Consider the following 23,926-nt stretch of genomic DNA (forward strand, 5'->3'; position numbering starts at 1 on the left):
AGATGACCAGGCCAATTAGATTTGATGCGGATGACTAGGACGATTTTAAATGGTGTATGTTAATATTTTGATAAATGTTTTTTAATGTTTATGTATTGTATGTGAATTTGTGTCCCAGCACTGAATGTTTGCCGTGTATATGCTGTGCTCCGCCCTGAGTCCCCTTCAGGGTGAGAAGGGCGGAATATAAATTTTTTAATAAATAAATAAATAAATAACTGTATTGAGGGGTCACGGCATTAGGAAGTTTGAGAAACACTGGTTTAGGGTTTTATAGGCTAAAGCCAGCACTTTGAATTGTGCTCGGTAGCAGACTGGTAGCCAGTGGAGCTGACGCATCAGGGGAACTGTACGCTACTCCGGTGATCTATCTGGCAGTCACCTGTTGGACCATTTCAAGCTTCTGAACAGTCTTCAAAGGCAGCCCCACATAGAGTGCGTTGTAGTAGTCTATTCGAGATGTAACAAAAGCGTGGACCACTGTGGCCAAGTCTGACTTCCCAAGGTATGGGCGCAGCTGGCACACAAGTTTTAATTGTGTGGATTCTCCCCTGGCCACTGCCAAGACCTGGGGTTCCAGGCTCAGCAATGAATCTTGGAAAACTCTGAAGCTGCGAATCTGTGTCTTCAGGGGGAGTGTAACCCCAGGCTGTAACCCTAAGACCTGTTTGGCCTTGTGACTGACTTGTCTGGATTCAGTTTCAATTTGTTTGCCCTCATCCAGACCGTCACAGCCGCCAAGCACCGGTTCAGGACCTGGACAGCCTCCTTAGCAGTAGTTGGAAAAGAGTAGTAGAGTTGGATGTCATCTGCATACCGATGGCATCAAATTCCAAAACTCGGGACGATCTCTCCCAGCAGCTTCATGTAGATCAGGGGTCCTCAAACTATGGCCCGGGGGCCGCATACGGCCCTCCAAGGTCATTTACCCGGCCCTCGGTCAGGGTCAACCTAAATCTGAAATGACTTGAAAGCACACAACAACAATCCTATCTCATCAGCCAAAAGCACCAGAGCCCCTGGTGGCACAGTGGGTTAAACCCCTGTGCTGGCAGGACTGAAGATCGACAGGTCACAGGTTCGAATCCGGGGAGAACGCGGATGAGCTCCTTCTATTAGCTCCAGCTCTCCATGCGGGGGCATGAGAGAAGCCTCCTACAAGGGTGGTAAAACATCAAAAAACAAACAAAAAAACACAGGGGCGTCCCCTGGGTAACGTCCTTGCAGACCGCCAATTCTCTCACACCAGAAGCGACTTGCAGTTTCTCAAGTCACTCCTGACATGACCAAAAGAAGAAAAAAAAAAGCCAAAAGCAGGCCCACACTTCCCATTGAAATACTAATAAGTTCATATTTGTTAAAACTGTTCTTCATTTTAATTATTGTATTGTGTTTTTTTTTGCACTACAAATAAGGTATGTGCAGTGTGCATAGGAATTCATTCATTTTTTTTTTCAAATTATAATTTGGCCCTCCAACATTTTGAGGGACTGTGACCTAGCCCTCTGTTTATGAGGGTTGAATGAAAAGTAATGCCTCCACCTTCGTATCTCCTCAACAGATGGCAGTACTGGTATGCGGCAGGTACTGGCTTGTTCAGTAGACCAGTGGTTCTCAACTTTCCTAATGCCGCGACCCCTTAATACAGTTCTTTATGTTGTGGTGACCCCTAACCATAAAATTATTTTCATTGCTACTTCAGAATTGTCATTTTGCTACAGTTATGAATTGTGATATAAATATCTGATATGCAGGATGTATTTTCATGAACTGGACCAAATTTGGCACAAATACCCAATACACCCAAATTTGAATACTGGTGGGGTTGGGAGGGATTGATTTTGTCATTTGGGAGTTGTAGTCGCTGGGATTTATAGTTCACTTACAATCAAAGAGCATTCTGAACTCCACCAGTGTTGGAACTAAACCAAAGTTGGCACACAGAACTCCCATGACCAACAAAAAGTACTGGAAGGGTTTGGTAGGCATTGACGTTGAGTTTTGGAGTTGTAGTTCGCCTACATCCAGAGAGCACTGTGGACTCAAACAAAGATGGAGCTCGACCAAACTTAGCACAAATACACAATAGGCTCCAATGTGCACACTGGTGGAATTTGAGGAAAATAGACCTTCACATTTGGGAGTTGTAGTTGCTGGGATTTATAGTTCACTTACAACCAAGGGCATTCTGAACCCCACCAATGATAGAATTTGGCCAAACTTCCCACACAGAACCCAGAACCCCCATGACCAACAGAAAATAATGTGTTTTCTGGTGGTCTTTGGCGACTCCTCTGACACCCCCTCGCGACCCACCCAGGGGTCCCGACCCCCCAGGTTGAGAAACGCTGCAGTAGACTCTCCTCTACAGTTCCATTTTGGCAGGAAGCCTTAGCATGGAACGGTTGTGTTGCTAAAATGTGAAGTATGGAACCCTGCACAGACGGTCGGTCAATGTGACTTAAGCAACATGCAGTCATTGAATTCTTGACAGCAGAAGGTGCCACCCCAAAGGAAATTCATCAGGGAATACAAGCTGTTTATGGCGATTGTATTGATGTGAACGAAGATCTGTGGGGACATCATTATGCTTCTGATGAAGAGGCTGAAAGAACTGTGAGACGTTGGTTGCGGAAACAGTGTTGACTTCTTCTGTGACGGCTTCAGAAAACTTGTTCATCGTTGACAGAAATGTATCCAATTGTCTGGTGATTATGTGGAAAAGCGAATAGTGGTAGTTGAAGAGCACATTCTAAGGATTATTTCTGCATTTAGTTTATTAAAATATTCCCTGAGTGAGGGCCGGGTAAATGCCCTCAGAGGGCTGTATCCGGCCCTCGGGCCTTAGTTTGAGGACCCCTGGTCTAAAGTATTGAAGGTCGTTGAGAGGTCCAAGAGAGCCAACAAGGACACACTCCCCCTGTCCTAGGTAGATCATCCTCCTCCCTAGCGGCTGGGCAAGTCACACTCTCTCCGCCTCAGAGAAATTCAAAGGCAGCCCAATCGCATAAGTTGGAAAAGTCAAAAGATGGTGGAGTTTTCCAGTTTTGAGATGCAGCGGGTGCATCGTTGGGTCCGTCTCCTCACCTGCTGGAACAGACCGAAAACCAAAACCTGGTCCATTGCCAACCTGTTATATGAGTTTGTCCTGAGACGGGAAGCAGAAATACAACACAATAAAAGGCCTGTCTCCGAGTCCAGCCATCATTTACGGCAGAAAGGCGCTCCACAACTGCCCCGCCAGCACTTCCGAAGTTGGCCAAAATCTCCAACAAAGTGATAAGAGATTTGTAGCCTGGCTCTAAAACGCAAACTCCCTTCCTTCTTTACCCTTGAAAACGGAAAGATTCCCCCCTTTGAGGCCAAAGATAGAGTCTATGCTTGAGTGAAATGGATGGGGCTCTCTGAGCGTAAGCAAAGTGCCTTGGAGACACTGTTGATGTTGTATAAGAATTAACTGTTCTGTGATGGAGTGAAATGGATGGGGCTCTCTGAGCATAAGCAAAGTGCTGTGGAGACACTCTGTTGATGTTGTATAAGAATTATCTGTTCTGTGATTGAGTGAAATGGAGGGGTCTCTCTGAGCATAAGCAGAGTGCCATGGAGACACTCTGTTGATGTTGTATAACAATTAACTGTTCTGTGATTGAGTGAAATGGATGGGGCTCTCTGAGCATAAACAGAGTGCCTTGGAGACACTCTGTTGATGTTGTAAAAGAATTAACTGTTCTGTGATTGAGTGGAATGGATGGAGCTCTCTGAGCATAAGCAGAGTGCCTTGGAGACACTCTGTTGATGTTGTATAAGAATTATCTGTTCTGTGATTGAGTGAAATGGATGGGTCTCTCTGAGCATAAGCAGAGTGCCATGGAGACACTCTGTTGATGTTGTATAAGAATGAACTGTTCTGTGATTGAGTGAAATGGATGGAGCTCTCTGAGCATAAACAGAGTGCTTTGGAGACACTCTGTTGATGTTGTAAAAGAATTAACTGTTCTGTGATTGAGTGAAATCGATGGACTTCTCTGAGCATAAACAGAGTTGTTTGAGACGCTCTATGGGATTCTATGCTTGAGTGAAATGGATGGAGACCTCTGAGCATAAGCAGAATGCCTTTGAGACGGTCTATAAATGCTGTATAAGAAACTACTATTCTATGATTGAGTGAAATGGATGGACTTCTCTGAGCATAAACAGAGTGCCTAAAGGATGCTGTGATTGACATGGATGGACCTCTCTGAGCATAAATGGAGTGCTTTTTATTCTCTATAGGAATCTGTGATTGAGGGAAATGGAGGGGCCTCTCTGAGCATAAACAGAGTACCTTTGAGATGCTCTATAGATGCTGTATAAGAATCTATTGCTGTATGATCGAGTGAAATGGATGGACGTATCTGAACATAAACAGAGTGCCTTCAGAACGCTGTATAGGAATCTATGATTGACATGGATGGACCTCTGAGGATAAACAGAATGCCTTTGTAAGAGTATATAACTATGTGACTGAGTGAAACAAATGGCCTTCTGTGAACATAAGCAGAATGCCTTGAAGACACTTTATAGGAATCTGTGATTAAGGGACCTCTCTGAGAATAAGCAGAGTTCCTTTGAGACACTCTATAGATGCTGTATAAGAAACAATTCTTGTATGATTGAGTGAAGTGGATGCATGTCTCTGAGCATAAGCAAAGTGCCCTTGAGATGCTCTATAGATGCGGTATAAGAACCCATTGCTGTATGACTGAGTGAAATTGATGGACTTCTCTGAGCACAAGCAGACAGCCTTTTAGACGCTCTATAGGAGTCTATGATTGAGTAAAATGGATGGGGCACTCTGAGCATAAGCAGAGTGATTATACACACTATAGGTGCTGTATAAGAAACAATTGTTCTATGATTGAGTGAAATGGATGGATGTCTCTGAGTATAAGCAGAGTGCCTTCAAGATGCTCTATAGGGGTCTATGATTGAGTGAAATCAATGGGGCTCTCTGAGCATAAGCAGAGTGCCTTCAGAACGCTGTATAGGAATTTATGATTGAGTGAAATGAATAGACTTCTCTGAGCATAAGCAGAGTGCCTTCAGAACGCTGTATAGGAGTTTATGATTGAGTGAAATGGATGGACTTCTTTGAGCATAAGCAGAGTGCCTTCAGAACGCTGTATAGGAGTTTATGATTGAGTGAAATGGATGGACTTCTTTGAGCATAAGCAGAGTGCCTTCAGAACGCTGTATAGGAGTTTATGATTGAGTGAAATGGATGGACTTCTTTGAGCATAAGCAGAGTGCCTTCAGAACGCTGTATAGGAGTTTATGATTGAGTGAAATGGATGGACTTCTCTGAGCATAAGCAGAGTGCCTTCAGAACACTGTATAGGAGTTTATGATTAAGTGAAACAGATGGACTTCTTTGAGCATAAGCAGAGTACCTTCAAGACGCTGTATAGGAGCTTATGATTGAATGAAATGGATGGACTTCTCAGAGCATAAGCAGAGTTCCTTTGAGACACTCTATAGGAATCTATGCTTCTGTGATTCAGTGAAATGGTTGGGTTTCTCTGAGCATAAGCAAAGTTCCTTTGAGATGCTCCGTAGGATTCTATGATTGAGTGAAATGAGCATATGCAGAGTGCCTTAAAGGGAGCGGAAAGATGGAAGAAAACCCCAAATGGTCCTGTTTTCTTTCTTGAGACCTCTTCCCGAGGCTGCTGCTGCCTGCGGAGAGGGAATTGCTCTCTCTTTGATGGCTCTGTGAGCGAAATACAGATGGCCTACAGGTGAAACTGGCAGGATGGATGCGGCAGACGACCGACCTTGTCGGCGGCAGTGGCGGCGGCTTCGATTGCGTTTGTGTGCTTGGAAAACAGTCCTGTAGGCACACATTGGCACACAGGACGCCGGCTCTGTGCAAAACCCTCCCTGAATAATTCCTCTCGATGAATAATGGAAAAAGGTTTCCTCTTTATCCTCTATAAATAATTCCTGGATGTTAAGGCAAGGGAAGCGCAAAGAGCGAGAGAAGCAGGATCTGAGGACAAAGCAAAGCGTAGGGGAAGTTCCTTACGGCGGTGGATTTCATAGTTAAACAAGGGAAACTCAGCGGTTTCTTCCTTCCTCTTAAACGGAGCCTGGTATAGTTTCGGGGTCTCCCATCCAAGTACTAACCAGGTCCGGCCCTGCTTAGCGCCCCAGATCAGACAGCAATCTGGTTCCACTCCAATGAAAGCAGCTCATGCATGGATGGAGGGATCCGGGAGAGGTTGCTTTTGCACGAACGCTCCCCCGAATCCAGCATGCGGCCGCTGTCCAGAAACGCTTCCTCCCAATTTGAGAAAGTGCTTGCTCATTTCTTTCCAAGTTGGGATTGGATAGGAAACGCAGGGGACATTTGGCGGAGAGGGGAGCGCAGAATGAGACAGCAACGGTTTTGATCCCATCCTTTCCCAGATCCTAAGACAAATGTACGGGAGGGCAGCGTTGGACAATGCCATGAAGGTCATATTGGTGAGCTGGTGAATCCACTTCAGGTTCTAATGCATGTTTGGAAGGGTTGTGCAAAGGGATGAAACATTCAGGCTCTCATACTGTCCAAAGGGTTGAATCCTCTAGGCCTAATGCTCTCCAAGGGGTGAACCTTCCAGGCCTAACACTCTCTAAGGCATGAACAGTCCAGTCTACCATTGAGACCTAACACTCTCCAAGGCATGTACCAAATAGACCTAACGTTCTCCAAGGGGTAGAGCCTCCAGGTCCAACAGGTGAAGCCTCCAGGCCTAACGTTCTTCAAAGATTGAATCTGTCTTAACAGCTCCAAGGGGTAAATGTTCCAGGGCTAACATTCTCCAAAGGGTGAATCTTCCAGGCCCAATGCTCTCCAAGGCATGAACTATCCTGATCCAACTTTTTCCAAGAGTTGAACCCTCCAAGCTTAATGCCCTCCAAGGGAAGAACCCTCCAGGTCTGAGCCCTCTAAGCCTGATGTTCTCCAGGGGCGAACCTTCCAGGCCTAACGCTCTCCAAAGCATCAACCATCTAGACCTAATGTTCTCAAAGGGGTAGAGCCTCCAGGTCCAAGGGGTGAACCCTCCAGGACTAATGTTCTCCAAATGTGGAACCCTCCAGGCCTAACGTTCTCCAAGGGATGAATCTTCCAGACCCAATGCTCTCCAAGGCATGAACTACCCTGATCCAACGTTCTCCAAGAGTTGAACCCGTCACGCTTAATGTCCTCCAAGGAGAGAACCTTCCAGGCCTAATGCTCTCCAAAGCATGAACAGTGTGCCACCTAGACCTAACATCCTCCAAGGGGTAGAGCCTCCAGGTCCAAGGGGTGAACCCTCCAGGCCTAATGTTCTCCAAAGGTGGAACCCTCGAGGCTTAACGTTCTACAAGGGCTGAACTTGTCTAAACATCTCCAAGGGGTAAATTCTCTGGGGCTAGCGTTCTCCAAGGGGTGAATCTTCCAGATCCAACGCTCTCCAAGGCATGAATTACCTTTATCTAACATTCTCCAGGAGCTTAATGTCCTCCAAGGGGTGAACCCTCCAGGTCAGAACCTTCTAGGCCTGATGTTCTCCAAGGGACAAACCCTCCAGGCCTAATGTTCTCCTTCCAGGTCCAACACTCTCCACAGCATGAACTATCCTGATCTAACATTTTCCAAGAGTTGAACCCTCCAGGTCCAAAACCTCTAGGCTCAATGTCCTCCAAAGGTGAAACTCTCCAGACCCAAAGTTCTCCAAGGGGTGAACCTTCCAGGCCCAACACTCTCCAAGACACGAACAATCTTGATCTAACGTTCTCCACAAGTTGAACCTTCCAGGTCCCAACCCTCTAGGCTTAATGTTTTCCAAAGGTGGAACTTTCCAGACCTAATGTTTGCCAAGGGGTGAACCTTCCAGGCCCAACACTCTCAAGGCATGAACTGTCCTGATCTAACGTTCTCCAAGAACCCTCCAAGTCTGAACCCTCTAGGCCTGATGTTCTCCAAGAGATGAACAATTCAGACCGAGCATTCTCCAAAGTACAAAGCCTAAGGTTTGTACTTTGTTCTCCAAGGGGTGAATCTTCCAGGTCTGAGGGGCCTAATGTTCTCCAAGAGGCAAACACTCTAGACCTAACATTTTTAAAAAAGTGAACTCTCCAGGTCTAATGTTCTCCAAAGGGGGAACCCTCCAGGTCTAATGCTCTCCAAGAACTGAACATGCCTAACATCTCCAAGGGTGAACCTTCCAGGCCTAACGCTCTCCAGGCCATGAATTATCCTGATCTAACATTCTCCAAGAGTTGTATCTTCCAGGTCCAACCCCTCTAGGCCTGATGTTCTCCAAGAGGCAAACCCACTAGGCCTAATGTTCTCCAAAGGAGGAACCCTCCGGGGGTGAGAAGGGAGGGGTTTAAGTACAGTAAATAAATAAATAAATAATCCCTCTAGGCTTAACGTTCTCCAAGGGATGAATCTCCCAGACCCAACGCTCTTCAAGGCATGAACTATTCTGATCCAACGTTTTTCAAGAGTTGAACCTTCAAGTTGAATGTCCTCCAAGGGATGAACCCTCCAGGTCTGAGCCCTGTAGGCCTGATGTTCTCCAAGGGGCAAACCCACCAGGCCAAAGCATGAACAGTCCAGTGTACCATCTAGACCTAAGGTTCTCAAGGGGGCAGAGCCTCCAGGTCCAAGGGATGAACCCCCCAGGCCTAATGTTCTCCAAAGGTGAAACTCTTCAGGCCTAAGGTTCTCTGAGGGCTGAACCTGTCTTAACATCTCCAAGGGGTAAATATCTGGGGCTAACATTCTCCAAGGGGTGAACCTTCCAGGTCCAACACTTTCCAAGGCATGAACTATCCTGATCTAACGGTCTCCAAGAGTAGAACCCTCCAGGTACAAACCCTCTAGGCTTAATGTTCTCCAAAGGTGGAACCATCCAGGCCTAACGTTCTCTGGAGGTGAGAAGGGAGGGGTATAAGTACAGTAAATAAATAAATAAATAACCAAAACCCTCTAGGCTTAACGTTCTCCAAGTGGTGAATCTTCCAGGTCCAAGGAGCCTGGAGATGAACCCTCTAGGCCTAAGGTTCTCCAAAGGGGGAATCCTTCAGGCCTAACGCTGGCTATGGACTGAAGTCTCCAGATCCTTCTACTCTCCAAGGTAGTGAAACACCAGCTGGGTAAAACAAAATGTGGACATTATCTGTTGCTCTGAATGAGCATGCTTCACAGAAAGATGCCTCTCTCCAAGGGACCACAACTCCCAGAATTCCTAACCTTGTTCCTCTCTAGAGCTCCCTTTTGGGATGACGCTGGTGCCCAGACTCCCCAACCCTGAAGCTCTGCTTTAGGCAATGATATTGCCTGAATCCCCCCAAAACTGTCTTCATCCACAAAGCTCCCTTTTTTTTGCATGAGTACTCTCGCAACTCCAGCAAGCACTCTTTTTGGGATGGCAGCTCCCATCACCCACTGAAATGTTGCTCTACAAAACTCTCTTTTGGGGCGGCCCTTGCTGGAACCCACAGTTTCAGAGGCCTGCACCATGCAACATATACAGGGAGCCATACAACAACCTTCCTGAAGCTTCCTGGAACTGGTGGGGACTGGACTGGCTGTCCTTTAGAGGGCCCCTTCCAAATCCATAATTCCACATGGATCATATCTTATTTTATATCATATCCTACCTATGACTCAGGCAGTAGGTTCCTTTACAGCAGGTGGTAGCTGGAATGGATGGCCTTTGGAAACCACTTCTAAATCCATGATTCCATAATCATCATTTCTCTATGTATCTCACCTCTCTCCTATCTCTGGCTCGGACGGGGCCTTCCTTTACAAGGGCTGGACTAGTTGTCCTTTGGAGGTCCCTTCCAATTGTATTATTCTATGTCATGGCCCACCTGGTGGTGCACTGAGCTGCTTAACTTGCTGACTGAAAGGTTGGAGGTTCAAATCTGGGGAGCGGGGTGAGCTCCCACTGTTTGGCCCAGCTTCTGCCAACCTAGCAGTTCAAAAACATGCAAATGTGAGTAGATCAATAGGTACCATCTTGGTGGGAAGGTAACAGTGCTCCATGCTGGCCACATGACCTATGAGGTGTCTATAGACAACGCCAGCTTTTTGGCTTAGAAATGGAGATGAACACCAACTCCCAGAGTTGGACATGACTGGACTTAATGTCAGAGGAAACCTTTACCTTTACTATATCTATCATATATCTATCAATAGATATATGAATATGATGTGTCTGCCTTCCTTTCTGGCAGACACAGGCTGGACTGGCTGTCCTTTGGAGGCCCCTTCCAAATCCATGGCTCTATATTGATCATCTATCTATCTGTCTCTCCTATCTCTGGCTCGGGCAGTGCCTTTTCTTCCAGGGGCTGGACTAGCTGGGCTTTGGAGGCCTCTTCCAAATCCATACTTCCATATTGATCATATAATAATAATAATAATAATAATAATAATAATAATAATAATAATACAGAGTGTGGATCGTTGATATTGCAATCCCAGGCGACAGCAGGATTATAGAATCATAGAATCATAGAGTTGGAAGAGACCTCATGGGCCATCCAGTCCAACCCCCTGCCAAGAAGCAGGAATATTGCATTCAAAGCACTTCTGACAGATGGCCATCTAGCCTCTGTTTAAAAGCTTCCAAAGAAGGAGCCTCCACCACACTCCAGGGTAGAGAGTTACACTACTGAAGAGCTCTCTCTCACAGTCAGGAAGTTCTTCCTAATGTTCAGATGGAATCTCCTTCCTTTTAGTTTGAAGCTATTGTTCCACGTCCTACTCTCCAGGGAAGCAGAAAGCAAGCTTGCTCCCTCCTCCCTGTGACTTCCTCTCACATATTTATACATGGCTATCATATCTCCTCTCAGCCTTCTCTTCTTCAGGCTAAACATGCCCAGCTCTTTAAGCCGCTCTTCATAGGGCTTGTTCTCCAGACCCTCTTCTCCCCCTTCCCTTTCTCTGAGGCCAAAAGGTCTTCTGGTGGGAAGTCTCTGTTTCTTCTCTTTGTTTCTCTTCCAGAGAAACAACTGGAAAAGCTGACACGATATGAGGATTTAAAGATCGAACTGCAAAGGCTCTGGCACAAACCATTAAAGGTGGTCCCAGTGGTGATCGGCACACTGGGTGCAGTGCCTAAAGGTCTTGGCCTGCACTTAAACACAATCGGCGCTGACAAGATTACTGTCTGCCAGCTGCAAAAGGCCACCCTAATTGGATCTGCACGCATTATTCGCCGATACATCACAGTCCTAGACACTTGGGAAGTGTTTTACGTGTGATCCAATACAACAGCAAGCAGAGTGATCTTGTCTGCTGTGGACTCATCTTGTTGTGTTTCAGATAATAATAATAATAATAATAATAATAATAATAATAAGTCTGGATTATTGATGTTGCCATACCGGGTGACAGTTGCATTGAGGAAAAACAACAGGAAAAATTCAGCCGCTATCAAGACCTCAAAATCGAACTGCAAAGGCTCTGCCATAAACCAGTACAGGTGGTCCCAGTGGTCATTGGAGCACTGGGTGCCGTGCCAAAAGATCTCAGCTGGCATTTGGAAACAACAAACATCGACAAAATCACGATCTGTCAACTGCAAAAGGCCTCCTTACTTAGATGTGCGCGCATCATTCGGAAATACATCACACAGTCCTAGATGCTTGGAAAGTGTTCGACTTGTGATTTTGTGATGTGAAATCCAGCATATAGATCTTGTTTGCTGTGACATACTGTGCTTTTGCGTCAATAATAATAATAATAATAATAATAATAATAATAATGTGCCACCTTGTGGTGGTGGGGGGGCTTAACTGCTCCAAGGATGCCCCCCAATGGGTGCCACCTTGTCGTGGTGGGGGGCTTAACTCCTCCAAGGATGCTGAGAGCTGTGCTGGCGGTAGCGTAACTACCAGCAGGTCCAACCAAGCCAGAGAGGTCTCAGCTGAGGAGTGGAACCAAGAGCACCCATTAGCATTTTGGAGAAGCAAACCAAAACGAAGTCTATACTGGCTCAATTAACGCCCAGGATAAAAAGGACCGTGGTGGATACTGCTGATTCTGGACATCCATCGACAAGTGGGCTACAGAATCGAAATACAAATGAACCATCACAGAAGTGGCAGAAATATACAATGCCAGAAAACCGCACAGTTATGAAATGCTTTTACAAATCAGAACCTCATAAGTGTGGCTACCAAAAAAGGATGCATCAGTTGTGGAAACAAGAGTACCCTGACTCACAGACAACTGGCTGATCAACGAAGATTCATAATCAGAAACAAAGTGTTCAAATTCAGAAAATCTGCTCAATTTCAGAAAATCTGCAAAGCAAATAACCATCAGGTCACAGCATAGAGAGTAGCAGAGACTCCAACAACGCTAGGAACTCTAGAACAGACTGAACCAGAAGAATATGTGGAGCTTTTGCAAGAATTTGAAGAACCGGCATCTGAAGCACTTGTTGAACTACCAGAAACATTGATAGCAAGACAACAAGAGCTCAAGGATGAAATCATGCTGTATCAAATGCAATAAGAAAGCGACTCCCAACTTTAAAAACAGTGCCTAAGAGACAACTAGCACCTCTCATGAAGGATGTGAATACATTACTTTCTACTGTCCAAATAACATCAATTGAACAAACAAACCAGTTTGCCTACAGTACAGCAGTGATAGTAACAGAAGAGCTTGGGCTCCTACAACCAATGCAGCCTCCAAGAAAATTGACTGGAAAACCAAAATGAAAGGTCAGGTTGGAATTGAAAATCAAAAATCTACGATCAGATGCAAGTGACCTGAAAAATATGAAGAAGAAATTGAAGAATGACAAAATCAAGCAATATCTGATAAGAATATTAGATTCTGAACACCAGAAAAATTGAAGAAGCTTTGGAAATCGTGAAAGAACAAATTACAGCACCAGCCAGAAAAATGGAAAGATATGACGCCCGAATCATCCAATACAGACAAAATCAAGTGTTTCAAACAGACCAAAGACAGTTCTACCAGAGTCTGAACCAAACAACAGACACAGTAGTCATAAAGCCCGAGAAAACTGCAACAACTAAGTTTTGGAAAGAACTCTGGGAAAATAATAAGAACTACAACAAAAATGCTGGGTGGATAAAGGAGTTTCAAGAAAATTTTTCACAGAACAAAATGGAACAGATGGAAATAACAACTGAAATGATCAGCAAACGAGTGCAAAAAGTCAAGAACTGAACATCGCCTGGTAGTGACCAACTGCATGGATTTTGGCTAAAACATCTGACTAGCCCACATGGAAAAATGGCCCAACAATTCAATGAGATGCTACAAAAAGGAAGTATCAGTGAATGGTTAACAACTGGGAGAACATATCTGATACAAAAGGATCCAGCAAAAGGCGCAGCACCAGGAAACTACAGGCCGATAACATGTCTGCCCACTATGTTTAAACTATTGACCGGCACCATAGCTGACAGAATTCAAGACTATCTTGAAGAGAATAACATCTTGCCAGATGAACAGAAAGGCAACAAACGGAAAAGCAGGGGTACAAAAGACCAGTTATTAATTGACAAAATGATTCTGGAGAACTGCAAAAGCCAAAAAACCAATCTTCACATGACGTGGATTGACTACAAAAAAAACCTTTGACTCACTCTCACACAGTTGGATCATCAAGTGCCTAGACACCATCGGGATTTGTAAAAACGTTGGCACTTTTATTGAAAATATGATGAAGCACTGGAAAACTGAACTGTTTGTTGGAAATGAAAACTATGGAATTGTCAACATCAGAAGAGGAATGTTCCAGGGAGACTCATTGACCCCAATGCTTTTCATCATTGCCATGATCCTTCTGTCAACAATCTTACAAAAAACAAACCTTGGCTATCAAACATTTCAGAGATCTCACAAAATTTCACATCTGCTGTACATGGATGACCTGAAGCTGTATGGGAAAACTGAAACTGAAATCCAGTCTCTGACTAACACTGTCTGAATCTTTAGCATGGATATCAACATGGAGTTTGGTTTGGACAAATGCTCGACAGTGGCACTGAAGAAGGGAAAAATCATTGAAAGTGAGGGCATAAATATGCCCAATGGCCAAGCGATCAAATGTCACCAGCCAGAGGCCTATAAATATCTGGGCATACTACAGCTGGACAACATCAAACATGAACATGTGAAAACTGTGGTCAGCAAAGGATACATTCAAAGGGTCCGAAAAATTCTCAAAAGCAAGCTCAATGGAGGCAACACCATCAAGGCCATAAACACCTGGGCCATACATGTCATAAGATATACTGCTGGCATCATAAACTGGACAGTTTGGACAGAAAAACAAGAAAACTCATGACCATTCATAATTCATTACATCCTCGCAGTGATGTTGACCAGCTCTATCTGCTTAGAAAGTCTGGTGGCAGAGGACGTTTACAAGTCAAACAAGCAGTTGAAGAAGAAAAACACGCCCTGGCAGAATATGTCAAGGAAAGCCAAGAACCTGCTTTAATTGAAGGCAGTAATCGGAAACTTCTCAAAGCACAGCAGACAAAAAGTCAGTACAAGAAAACTGCACTCCAAACCAGAGCTGACAGCTGGTGCAACAAAGACTTGCATGGGCAGTTCCTTGAGAAGATTGAAGGCAAAGTTGACAAGGAGAAGACCTGGTTATGGCTCACGAATGGGACCCTGAAGAAGGAGACAGAAGGCCTGATTCTTGCAGCCCAGGAGCAAGCCATCCGAACCAATGCCATTAAGACCAGGATTGAAAAATCAGCGGATGACCCAAAATGCAGACTGTGCAAGGAAGCCAATGAAACCATGGACCATCTCCTCAGCTGCTGCAAGAAAATCGCACAGGCGGACTACAAACAAAGACACGACTGTGGCCCAGATGATTCACTGGAACTCATGTCACAAGTACCACCTGCCAGCAGCAAAGAATTGGTGGGATCATAAACCCGCAAAGGTCGTGGAAAATGAACACGCAAAAATACTGTGGGACTTTCGAATCCAGACTGACAAAGTTTTGGAACACAATACACTAGACATCACGATTGTGGAAAAGAAAAAAGTCTGGATTATTGATGTCACCATACCAGGTGACAGTTGCATTGAGGAAAAACAACAGGAAAAGCTCAGCCGTTATCAAGACCTCAAAATCGAACTGCAAAGACTCTAGCATAAACCAGCACAGGTGGTCCCAGTGGTCATTGGCACACTGGGTGCCATGTCAAAAGATCTCAGCTGGCATTTGGAAACAATAAACATTGACAAAATCACAATCTGTCAATTGCAAAAGGCCACCTTACTTGGATCTGCGCGCATCATTCGAAAATACATCACGCAGTCCTAGACGCTTGGGAAGTGTTCAACTTGTGATTTTGTGATACGAAATCCAGCATATAGATCTCGTTTGCTATGACATACTGTGCTTAATAATAATAATAATAATAATAATAATAATAATAATAATGTTATAACCCGCCCTATCTCTCCAAGGGGACTATATCTATATCATATCTCCTATCTCTGGCTCAAGCAGTGCTTTCCTTTCTGGCAGGTGTGTGTGTGTATATGTGGGGGGGGGGGGGGGGGGGGTTGGACTGAATGGTCTTTCCACCATTTATTTCCATCATTTATTTCCTTTTGGGAACTTTAGTTCCCAGGATGCCTTTGTGAGTGGGAGAAGGGGTGGATGTGTGAGCTGGGAGCTCTAGTTCCCTCTAGCCATCCCCACATAAAGTGGAGAAGTTGCTTTTGCCCAGCTGCAGTCTCTCCAAATAGGTTTGGATTTGGAGAGGTGGGTTTATTTATTTATTTATTTATTTATTTAAAACACTTATATTCCGCCCTTCTCACCGCAAAGGGGACTCAGAGTGGAGCACAACATATACATGGCAAACACTCTGCCTGGATACAATACATAAACATTAAAAAACATTTATCTAAATATTAAAATACACCATTTACAATAACACAATTTAAAATGGTCCTAGCCATCCGCATCAAATCCAATTGGCCCTGTCTTCTTTCCCATTATCGCTTCATTGCCCTGTCCCGAAAACTTGGTCCCACAGCCAAGTTTTTACCATCCTTCTAAAGGAGAGGTGAGAGGGGGCTGACCTGATCTCACAAGGAAGGGAGTTCCATAGCCGGGGAGCAATCACCGAGAAGGCCCTGTTCCTCGCCCCCACCAATCGCGCCTGTGACAATGGTGGGACGGAAAGCAGGGCCTCCCCGGCGGATCTTCATCTCCGCGATGGTACATAGAGGGAGATGCGTTTGGATAGGTAATTTGGGCCGGGGCTTTATAGACCAAAGCTAGCACTTTGAATTGTGCACGGTAGCAAACTGGCAGCCAGTGGAGCTGGCGTAACATGGGAGTTGTATGCTCCCTGTATGCCGCCCCAGTTATTAACCTGGCTGCCTCTCGTTGGACTATTTGAAGCTTCCGAGCAGTCTTCAAAGGCAACCCCATGTAGAGTGCGTTGCAGTAGTCTATTTTAGATGTAACGAGAGCGTGGACCACCGTGGCCAAGTCTGACTTCCCAAGGTACAGGCGCAGCTGGCGCACAAGTTTTAATTGTGCAAACGCTCCCCTGGCCACCGCTGCAACCTGGGATTCCAGACTCAGTGATGAATCCAGGAGAACTCCCAAGCTGCAAACCTATGCCTTCAAGGGGATTGTGACCCCCGTCCAGCACAGGTTGCGACCCTATACCCTGTTCGGCCTTGCGACTGACCAGGAGGACCTCTGTCTTGTCTGGATTCAACTTCAATTTGGAGAGGTGCTTTCGGAGAGGTGCTTTGGAGAAGTGGGTTTGGAGAGGTGCTTTTGGAGAGGTACTTTTGGAGAGGGGATTGGAGAAGTGTTTTGGAGAGCTGGGTTTAAAGAGGTGCTTTTGGAGAGGTGGGTTTGGAGAGGTGCTTTGGAGAGATGCTTTTGGAGAGGTGGGTTTGGAGAGGGTGCTTTGGAGAGGTGGGTTTAGAGAAGTGCTTTTGGAAAAGTGGGTTTAGAGAGGTGCTTTGGAGAGGTTCTTTTGGAGAGGTGCTTTGGAGAGGCCAAAACTAAGTCAAGTCAAACCTGCATTCTGGAGTTTAGAAGAGCTGACTTCCGAAAAATGAAGGAAATACTGAGCGGCATTCTGTGGACGCCAATACTAAAAGACAAGGGAGTTCAGGATGGATGGTGGTTTTTCAAGAGTGAAATACTCAAGGTGCAATTGCGAACAGTGCCAACAAAGAGAAAAAATAAGATAAGTGCAAAGAAACCAGAATGCATGTCCATAGAACTTCTAACTGGGCTAAGATTCAAACGAGACATGCACAAGAAGTGGAAAAGGGGAGAAATTATTAAGAAAGAATTCAAATGAATAACCAACTCCTGTAGGGAAAAGGTTCGCAAGGCTGAAGCACAAAATTTGCTCAGGCTTGCCAGGGACGTTAAAAACAATAAAAAGGGCTTCTTAGCTTAAGTCGATAGAAAAACGGAGAACAAGGAGGCAATAGGGCTCTGTGAGGAGAATATGGGGCAATGCTGACAGGGGATCGGGAAAAGGCAGAACTACTTGATGCCTTCTTTGCCTCAGTCTTCTCACAAAAAAAGTCATCCTCAACCTCAGCAACATGGAATGGATGAAGGATGAGGGGAAATCCAACCCCAAAGAGGGAAACAGGTTGTCCAGGAATACCTGGCTGCTCTAAATGAATTGAGGTTCCCAGGGCCAGATCAACTACATCCAAGAGTATTGAAGGAACTAGTGGAAGTCATTTTGGAACCACTCACAATCATCTTTGAGAGTTCTTGAAGAATGGGAGAAGTCCAAGTAGATTGGAGGAGGGCAAAAAGGATGACCCAAACAATTACCAATGTCCGGTCAGCCCCATGTCGATACCAGGCAAGATTCTGGAAAATATCATTATGGAAGTGGTCTGCAAACACTTAGAAAAGAATGCGGTTGTCACTTAGAGACAACATGGATTCATAAAAAAAAATCATGCCAGACTAATCTGATCTCTTTTTTTCAATAGAGTTACAAGCTGGGTAGATGCAGGGCACACTGTGAATGGATCATATCTGGGTTTCAGAAGGCCTTCCTTCGACAAGGTCCCTCATGATTTCCTGGCAAGGAAACTAGTCCAATGTGGTCTAGGCAAAACTACAGTTAGCTTGATCTGTAATTGGTCAAGCGAACAAACCCAGAGGGTGATTCTTCCCAATGCTTCCTTTTCATCTTGGAAAGAAGTGACGAGCGGAGTGCCAAAAGCAGGGTTCCATCCTGGGCCCGGTCCTGTTCAACATCTTGATTAATGACTTAGATAAAGGGTTAGAAGGCAGGATCATCATGTTTGCAGACAACACCAAATTGAGAGATAGCCAATACTCCAGAAGACAGGAGCAGAATTCAAAACGATCTTCACAAATTAGAGAGATGGGCCAAAACTAACACAGTGAAGTTCAACAGGGAAAAATGCAAGATAATCCACTTAGGCAGATAAAATAAAATGCAAAGATACAGTATGGGGGATGATGCCTGGCTCAATAGCAGTATGTGTGAGAAAGATCTTGGAGTCCTCGTAGACAGGAAGGTAGACATGAGCCAACAATGTGATGTGGCAGCTAAAAAAGCCAATTGAATTTTGGCCTGCATCAGTAGGAGCCTAGTGCCTAGATCAAGGAAACTCACTCTCCTCCTCTATTCCGTCTTGGTCAGACCACATCTGAAATCACACTGTGACCATTTCTGCACGCTGCAGTGGAAGGGAGATGTTGATTCTAAGCTGGAATGTGTCCAGAGGAGGGCAACTCAAAGGATCTGGAGAACAAGCCCTGTGAGGAGCGGCTAAAAAAGCTGGGAATGTTTACCCTTCAGAAGAGAAGGCTTTTTTTTGTCGTGTCGGAAACTGCAAGTCGCTTCTGGTGTGAGAGAATTGGCCGTCTGCAAGGACGTTGCCCAGGGGATGCCTGGATGTTTTGATGTTTTACCATCCTTGTGGGAGGCTTCTCTCATGTCCCTGCATGGGAAGCTGGAGCTGACAGAGGGAGCTCATCCACGTTCTCCCTGGATTCGAACCTGCAACCTGTCCGTCTTCAGTCCTGCCAGCACAGGGGTTTAACCCACTGCGCTCAGAGAAGGCTGAGAGGAGACATTATGAGGGCCATGTATAAATATATGAGGGGATGTCATAGGGAGGAGGGATCAGGTTTGTTTTCTGGTGCCCTGGAGACTAGGACACACTGGAACAATGGCTTCAAACTACAAGAAAGGAGATTCCACCTGAACATGAGGAAGAACTTCCTGACTGTGAGAGAGAGCTCTCCAGCAGTGGAACTCTCTCTCTGTCCCAAAGTGTGGTGGAGGCTCCTTCTTTGGAGGCTTTGAAACAGAGGCTGCATGGCCATCTGTTGGGGGCGCTTTGAATGTGATGTGCCTTCTTCTTGGCACGGGGTTGGGCTGTATGGCCCACAAGGACTCTTCAAACTCTAGGATACTATGATTCTAGGTGCTTTGGAGAGGTGGATTTAGAGAGGTGGGTTTAGAGAGGTACTTTTGGAGGTGTCCTTGGGAGAGGTGGGTTTGGAGAGGTTCTCTGGAGAGGTGTTTTGGGAGGGGTGAGTTTGGAGAGGTGCTGCTTTAGAAAGGTGCTTTTGGAGACATGGGTTTGGAGAGGTGGGTTTGGAAAGTTGCTTTGGAAGGGTGCTTTTGGAGAGGTAGATTTGGAGAGGTGCTTTCTAAGAGTGCTTTTGGAGAGGTGGGCTTGGAGAGGTGGGTTTGGAGAGGGGGGTTTGGAGAGGGGGTTTGGAGGGGTGCTTTTGGAGAGGGGGGGTTGGAGAGATGCTTTTGGAGAAGTGCTTTGAAGAGGTGGGTTTAGAGGGGTGCTTTTGGAAAGGTTAGTTTGGAAAGGTGCTTTGGAGGGGTGCTTTTGGAGAGGTGGATGTGGAGAGGTGGATTTGGAGAGGGGCTTTGGAAGGGTGCTTTTGGAGAGGTGCTTTTGGAGAGATGGGTTTCGAAAGATGCTTTTGGAGAGGCGCTTGGGACAGGTGGGTTTAGAGGGGTGCTTTTGGAGAGGTGGGTTTGGAGAGTTGCTTTTGGAGAGGTGGGTTTGGAAGGGTGGGTTTGGAGGTGGGTTTGGAGAGGTGCTTTGGAAGGGTACTTTTGTAGGGGTGGGTTTGGAGAGATGTTTTTCGAGAGCTGGGTTTGGAAGGGTGCTTTTGGAGAGGTGGGTTTTTTGATATGCTTTTGGAGAGATGCTTTTGAGAGGTGGGTTTGGAGAGGTGCTTTGGAGAGGTGGGTTTAGAGAGGTTCTTTTGGAGAGGTGGGTTTGGAGAGGTGCTTTGGAAGGGTGCTTTGGGAGAGGTGGGTTTGGAGAGATGCTTTGGAAGGGTGCTTTTGGGGAGGTGGGTTTGGAGAGGTGCTTTGGAAGGGTGCTTTTAGAGAGATGGGTTTGGAGAGGTCAGTTTGGAGAGGTGCTTTGGAAGAGTGCTTTTGGAGAGCTGGGTTTGGAGAGGTGCTTTGGGAGGTTGCTTTTGGAGAGATGGGTTTGGAGAGATGCTTTGGAAGGGTGATTTTAGGTGGGTTTGGAGAGGTGGGTTTAGAGGGTTGCTTTTGGGGAGGTGGGTTTCGAGAGATGTTTTTGGAGAGGTGGGTTTGGAAGGGTGGGTTTGGAGAGCTGCTTTGGAGGGGTGCTTTTGGAGAGGTGCATTTGGAGAAGTGCTTTGGAAAGGTGCTTTTAGAGAGGTGGCTTCGGAGAGGTGGGTTTGGAGAGGTGGGTTTGGAGAGATACTTTTGGAGAGGTAGGTTTGGAGAGGTGGGTTTAGAGGGGTGCTTTTGGAGAGGTGGGTTTGGAGAGGAGCTTTGGTAGGGTGCTTTTGGAGAAGTTTTTTGGAGATGTGCTTTTGGAGAGATGGGTTTGAAGTGGTAGGTTTCAAAAGATCTTTTTGGATAGGTGCTTTGCACAGGTGGGGTAGAGGGGTGCTTTTGAAGAGGTGGGTTTGGAGAGGTGCTTTGGAAGGGTGGGTTTGGAGAGGTGGGTTTGGAGAGGTGCTTTGGAAGGGTGCTTTTAGAGAGATGGGTTTGGAGAGGTGCTTTGGAAGGGTGCTTTTAGAGAGATGGGTTTGGAGAGGTGCTTTGGAAGGGTGCTTTTAGAGAGGTGGGTTTGGAGAGATGCTTTGGAAGGGTGCTTTTAGAGAGATGGGTTTGGAGTGGTGCTTTGGAAGGGTGCTTTTAGAGAGATGGGTTTGGAGAGGTGCTTTGGAAGGGTGCTTTTAGAGAGATGGGTTTGGAGAGGTGCTTTGGAAGGGTGCTTTTAGAGAGGTGGGTTTGGAGAGATGCTTTGGAAGGGTGCTTTTAGAGAGATGGGTTTGGAGAGGTGCTTTGGAAGGGTGCTTTTAGAGAGATGGGTTTGGAGAGGTGCTTTGGAAGGGTGCTTTTAGAGAGGTGGGTTTGGAGAGATGCTTTGGAAGGGTGCTTTTAGAGAGATGGGTTTGGAGAGGTGCTTTGGAAGGGTGCTTTTAGAGAGATGGGTTTGGAGAGGTGCTTTGGAAGGGTGCTTTTAGAGAGGTGGGTTTGGAGAGATGCTTTGGAAGGGTGCTTTTAGAGAGATGGGTTTGGAGAGGTGCTTTGGAAGGGTGCTTTTAGAGAGATGGGTTTGGAGAGGTGCTTTGGAAGGGTGCTTTTAGAGAGATGGGTTTGGAGAGGTGCTTTGGAAGGGTGCTTTTAGAGAGGTGGGTTTGGAGAGATGCTTTGGAAGGGTGCTTTTAGAGAGATGGGTTTGGAGAGGTGCTTTGGAAGGGTGCTTTTAGAGAGATGGGTTTGGAGAGGTCAGTTTGGAGAGGTGCTTTGGAAGAGTGCTTTTGGAGAGGTGGATTTGGAGAGGTGCTTTGGAAGGGTGCCTTTGGAGAGGTGAGTTTGGAGAGATGCTTTGGAAGGGTGCTTTTGGAGAGATGGATTTGGAGAGATGCTCTGGAAGGGCGCTTTTATGTGGGTTTGGAGAGGTGGGTTTAGAGGGGTGCTTTTGGAGAGGTGGGTTTTGAGAGATGTTTTTGGAGAGGTGAGTTTGGAAGGGTGGGTTTGGAGAGCTGCTTTGGAGGGGTGCTTTTGGAGAGGTGTGTTTGGAGAAGTGCTTTGGAAAGGTGCTTTTAGAGAGGTGGCTTCGGAGAGGTGGGTTTGGAGAGGTGCTTTGCAAGGGTGCTTTTAGAGGTGGGTTTGGAGAGATGCTATGGAAGGGTGCTTTTAGGAGGTGGGTTTGGAGAGGTGGGTTTAGATGGGTGCTTCTGGAGAGGTGGGTTTGGAGAGGTGCTTTGGAAGGGTGCTTTTGGACAGGTGGGTTTGGAGAAGTGAGTTTGGAGAGTTGGGATTGGAGAGGTGCTTTGGAAGAGTCCTTTTGGGGAGGTGGGTTTGGAGAGGTGGGTTTAGAGGGGTGCTTTTTGAGAGGTGGGTTTGGAGAGGTGCTTTGGAAGGGTGCTTTTGGAGAGTTGGGTTTGGAGAGGTGGGTTTAGAGGGGTGCTTTTTGAGAGGTGGGTTTGGAGAGGTGCTTTGGAAGGGTGTTTTTGGAGAGGTGGGTTTGGTGAGATGCTTTTGAAGAGATGCTTTGGAGAGATGAGTTGGGAGAGATGTTTGGGAGAGGGAAGTCAGGTGAAGAAGGTTGACTACTTCTACGAGTGGTTTGGGAAGATTTGTGAGTTTGGTAAGGGGAAGTTGATCTCACCCAGCTGCTGAAGGGCATGGGGGGCTCCTCCTCCTCCTCCTCCTCCTCTTCCTTCTCTTCTTCTTCTTCTTCCTCTTCCTTGAGGAAGGGCTTCCCTGCCAAGCTGAGGAAAGGGATCTCCAAGAAGGCAGCGGCGGCGTCGATCTGGAGCATCTCCCTCCTGGAGGCAGGGAAGGCCAGCACGGCGGCCACCCCCCTGACCACCAGCGCCTGGCACAGCCAGCGAGCCAGGGAGGCCGGGTCCCGATCCCGGGGAGCCCCAGGCACCACCTCCAGGCTCAGGTTGTAGGGCAGAGCCGAGGCGGAGGCGCGCGCGGCGTGCGCCAAAGCATTCCGCACGGAGCCGGGTGGGGGCCCCTTCTTTCCGTGGGGCAGGAGCGCCCCCAGTCGCACGGCGTGGCCCACCCGGGCCAGGATGTGGCAGGGCTGGGGGTGGGCTCCGGCCGGCCCCCCATTCAGCACGGCCAGCACCAAGCAGGAGAGGGCAAAGGCGGCGGCCCCCGGAGCAGCCCGACCTCGCCACAACTCCATAGAGAGGGCGAAGTTTGGCAGCGGAGAGGCACCGGGTGGAAGCAGCCCCCTCCGGCCCCCTCGAGCCCCCTCCTTTCCCGCAAGGAGGGGCGGGGGCCGCCTAGGGGTGCCCTCCCATAGGGCCAAGCTGGGGCCCACACCAAGAGGGCCAGCCCCGGCCACAAGGGCCAGAAGAAGGGAGCTCCTCGCCCCAGCTCTCCGGCGCGATGCCTCTCCTCCTCAAGCTCTCGCCTCTGTTGCTTGGCGGGGAGGGAGGGAGGGGGGGAAGGAGAGAAGGAGGGAGGGAGGCAGGAGCAGTGGCGGATCGGGCCCACTAGGGGCGCCCGGCAAGAGAGGGAGGAAAAGCAAGGGGGGAATCTTCGAAGGACCCTTCTCCCCCAGCAAGGGATCCATAGTCTCCCCAAAGGATCTTCTTCTGCTTTGGGCAGAGCTCACCTGGAATCATATTGCCTCCAAAGGATGCTCTTTTGGGGAGATAGTCCCACTCCATTTAGTCAGAGCTCACTTGGAGGAATGTTGGTGCCCAGTTCAGGAATCCAAGGATTCCTCTTTTGGGGATATAGTCCCACTTTTCCCTAATATATTTTCATGGCCAGAATCACTGGGTTGTTTTGAGTTTTCCAGGCTGTATGGCCATGTTCCAGAAGCATTCTCTCCTGATGTTTCACCCACATCTAT

The 23,926-nt window shown here is 46.9% G+C and overlaps 1 protein-coding gene across 1 annotated transcript in view; it reads right to left on the minus strand.

The window, feature by feature from the left end:
• Positions 1 to 23,466, minus strand: part of GRIN3B (glutamate ionotropic receptor NMDA type subunit 3B) — a 47,866-nt gene extending 24,400 nt beyond the window's left edge. Inside the window, exon 1 of the mRNA XM_060785157.2 lies at positions 22,718 to 23,466. Within this exon, the coding sequence (XP_060641140.2) occupies positions 22,718 to 23,248 (531 nt within the window). The 5' untranslated portion in view covers positions 23,249 to 23,466. The remainder of the gene's footprint in view (positions 1 to 22,717) is intronic.
• Between the last annotated feature and the right edge of the window lie 460 nt (positions 23,467 to 23,926).

Source organism: Anolis sagrei, chromosome X, assembly GCF_037176765.1.
Source record: "Anolis sagrei isolate rAnoSag1 chromosome X, rAnoSag1.mat, whole genome shotgun sequence".
NCBI lineage: Eukaryota > Metazoa > Chordata > Lepidosauria > Squamata > Dactyloidae > Anolis > Anolis sagrei.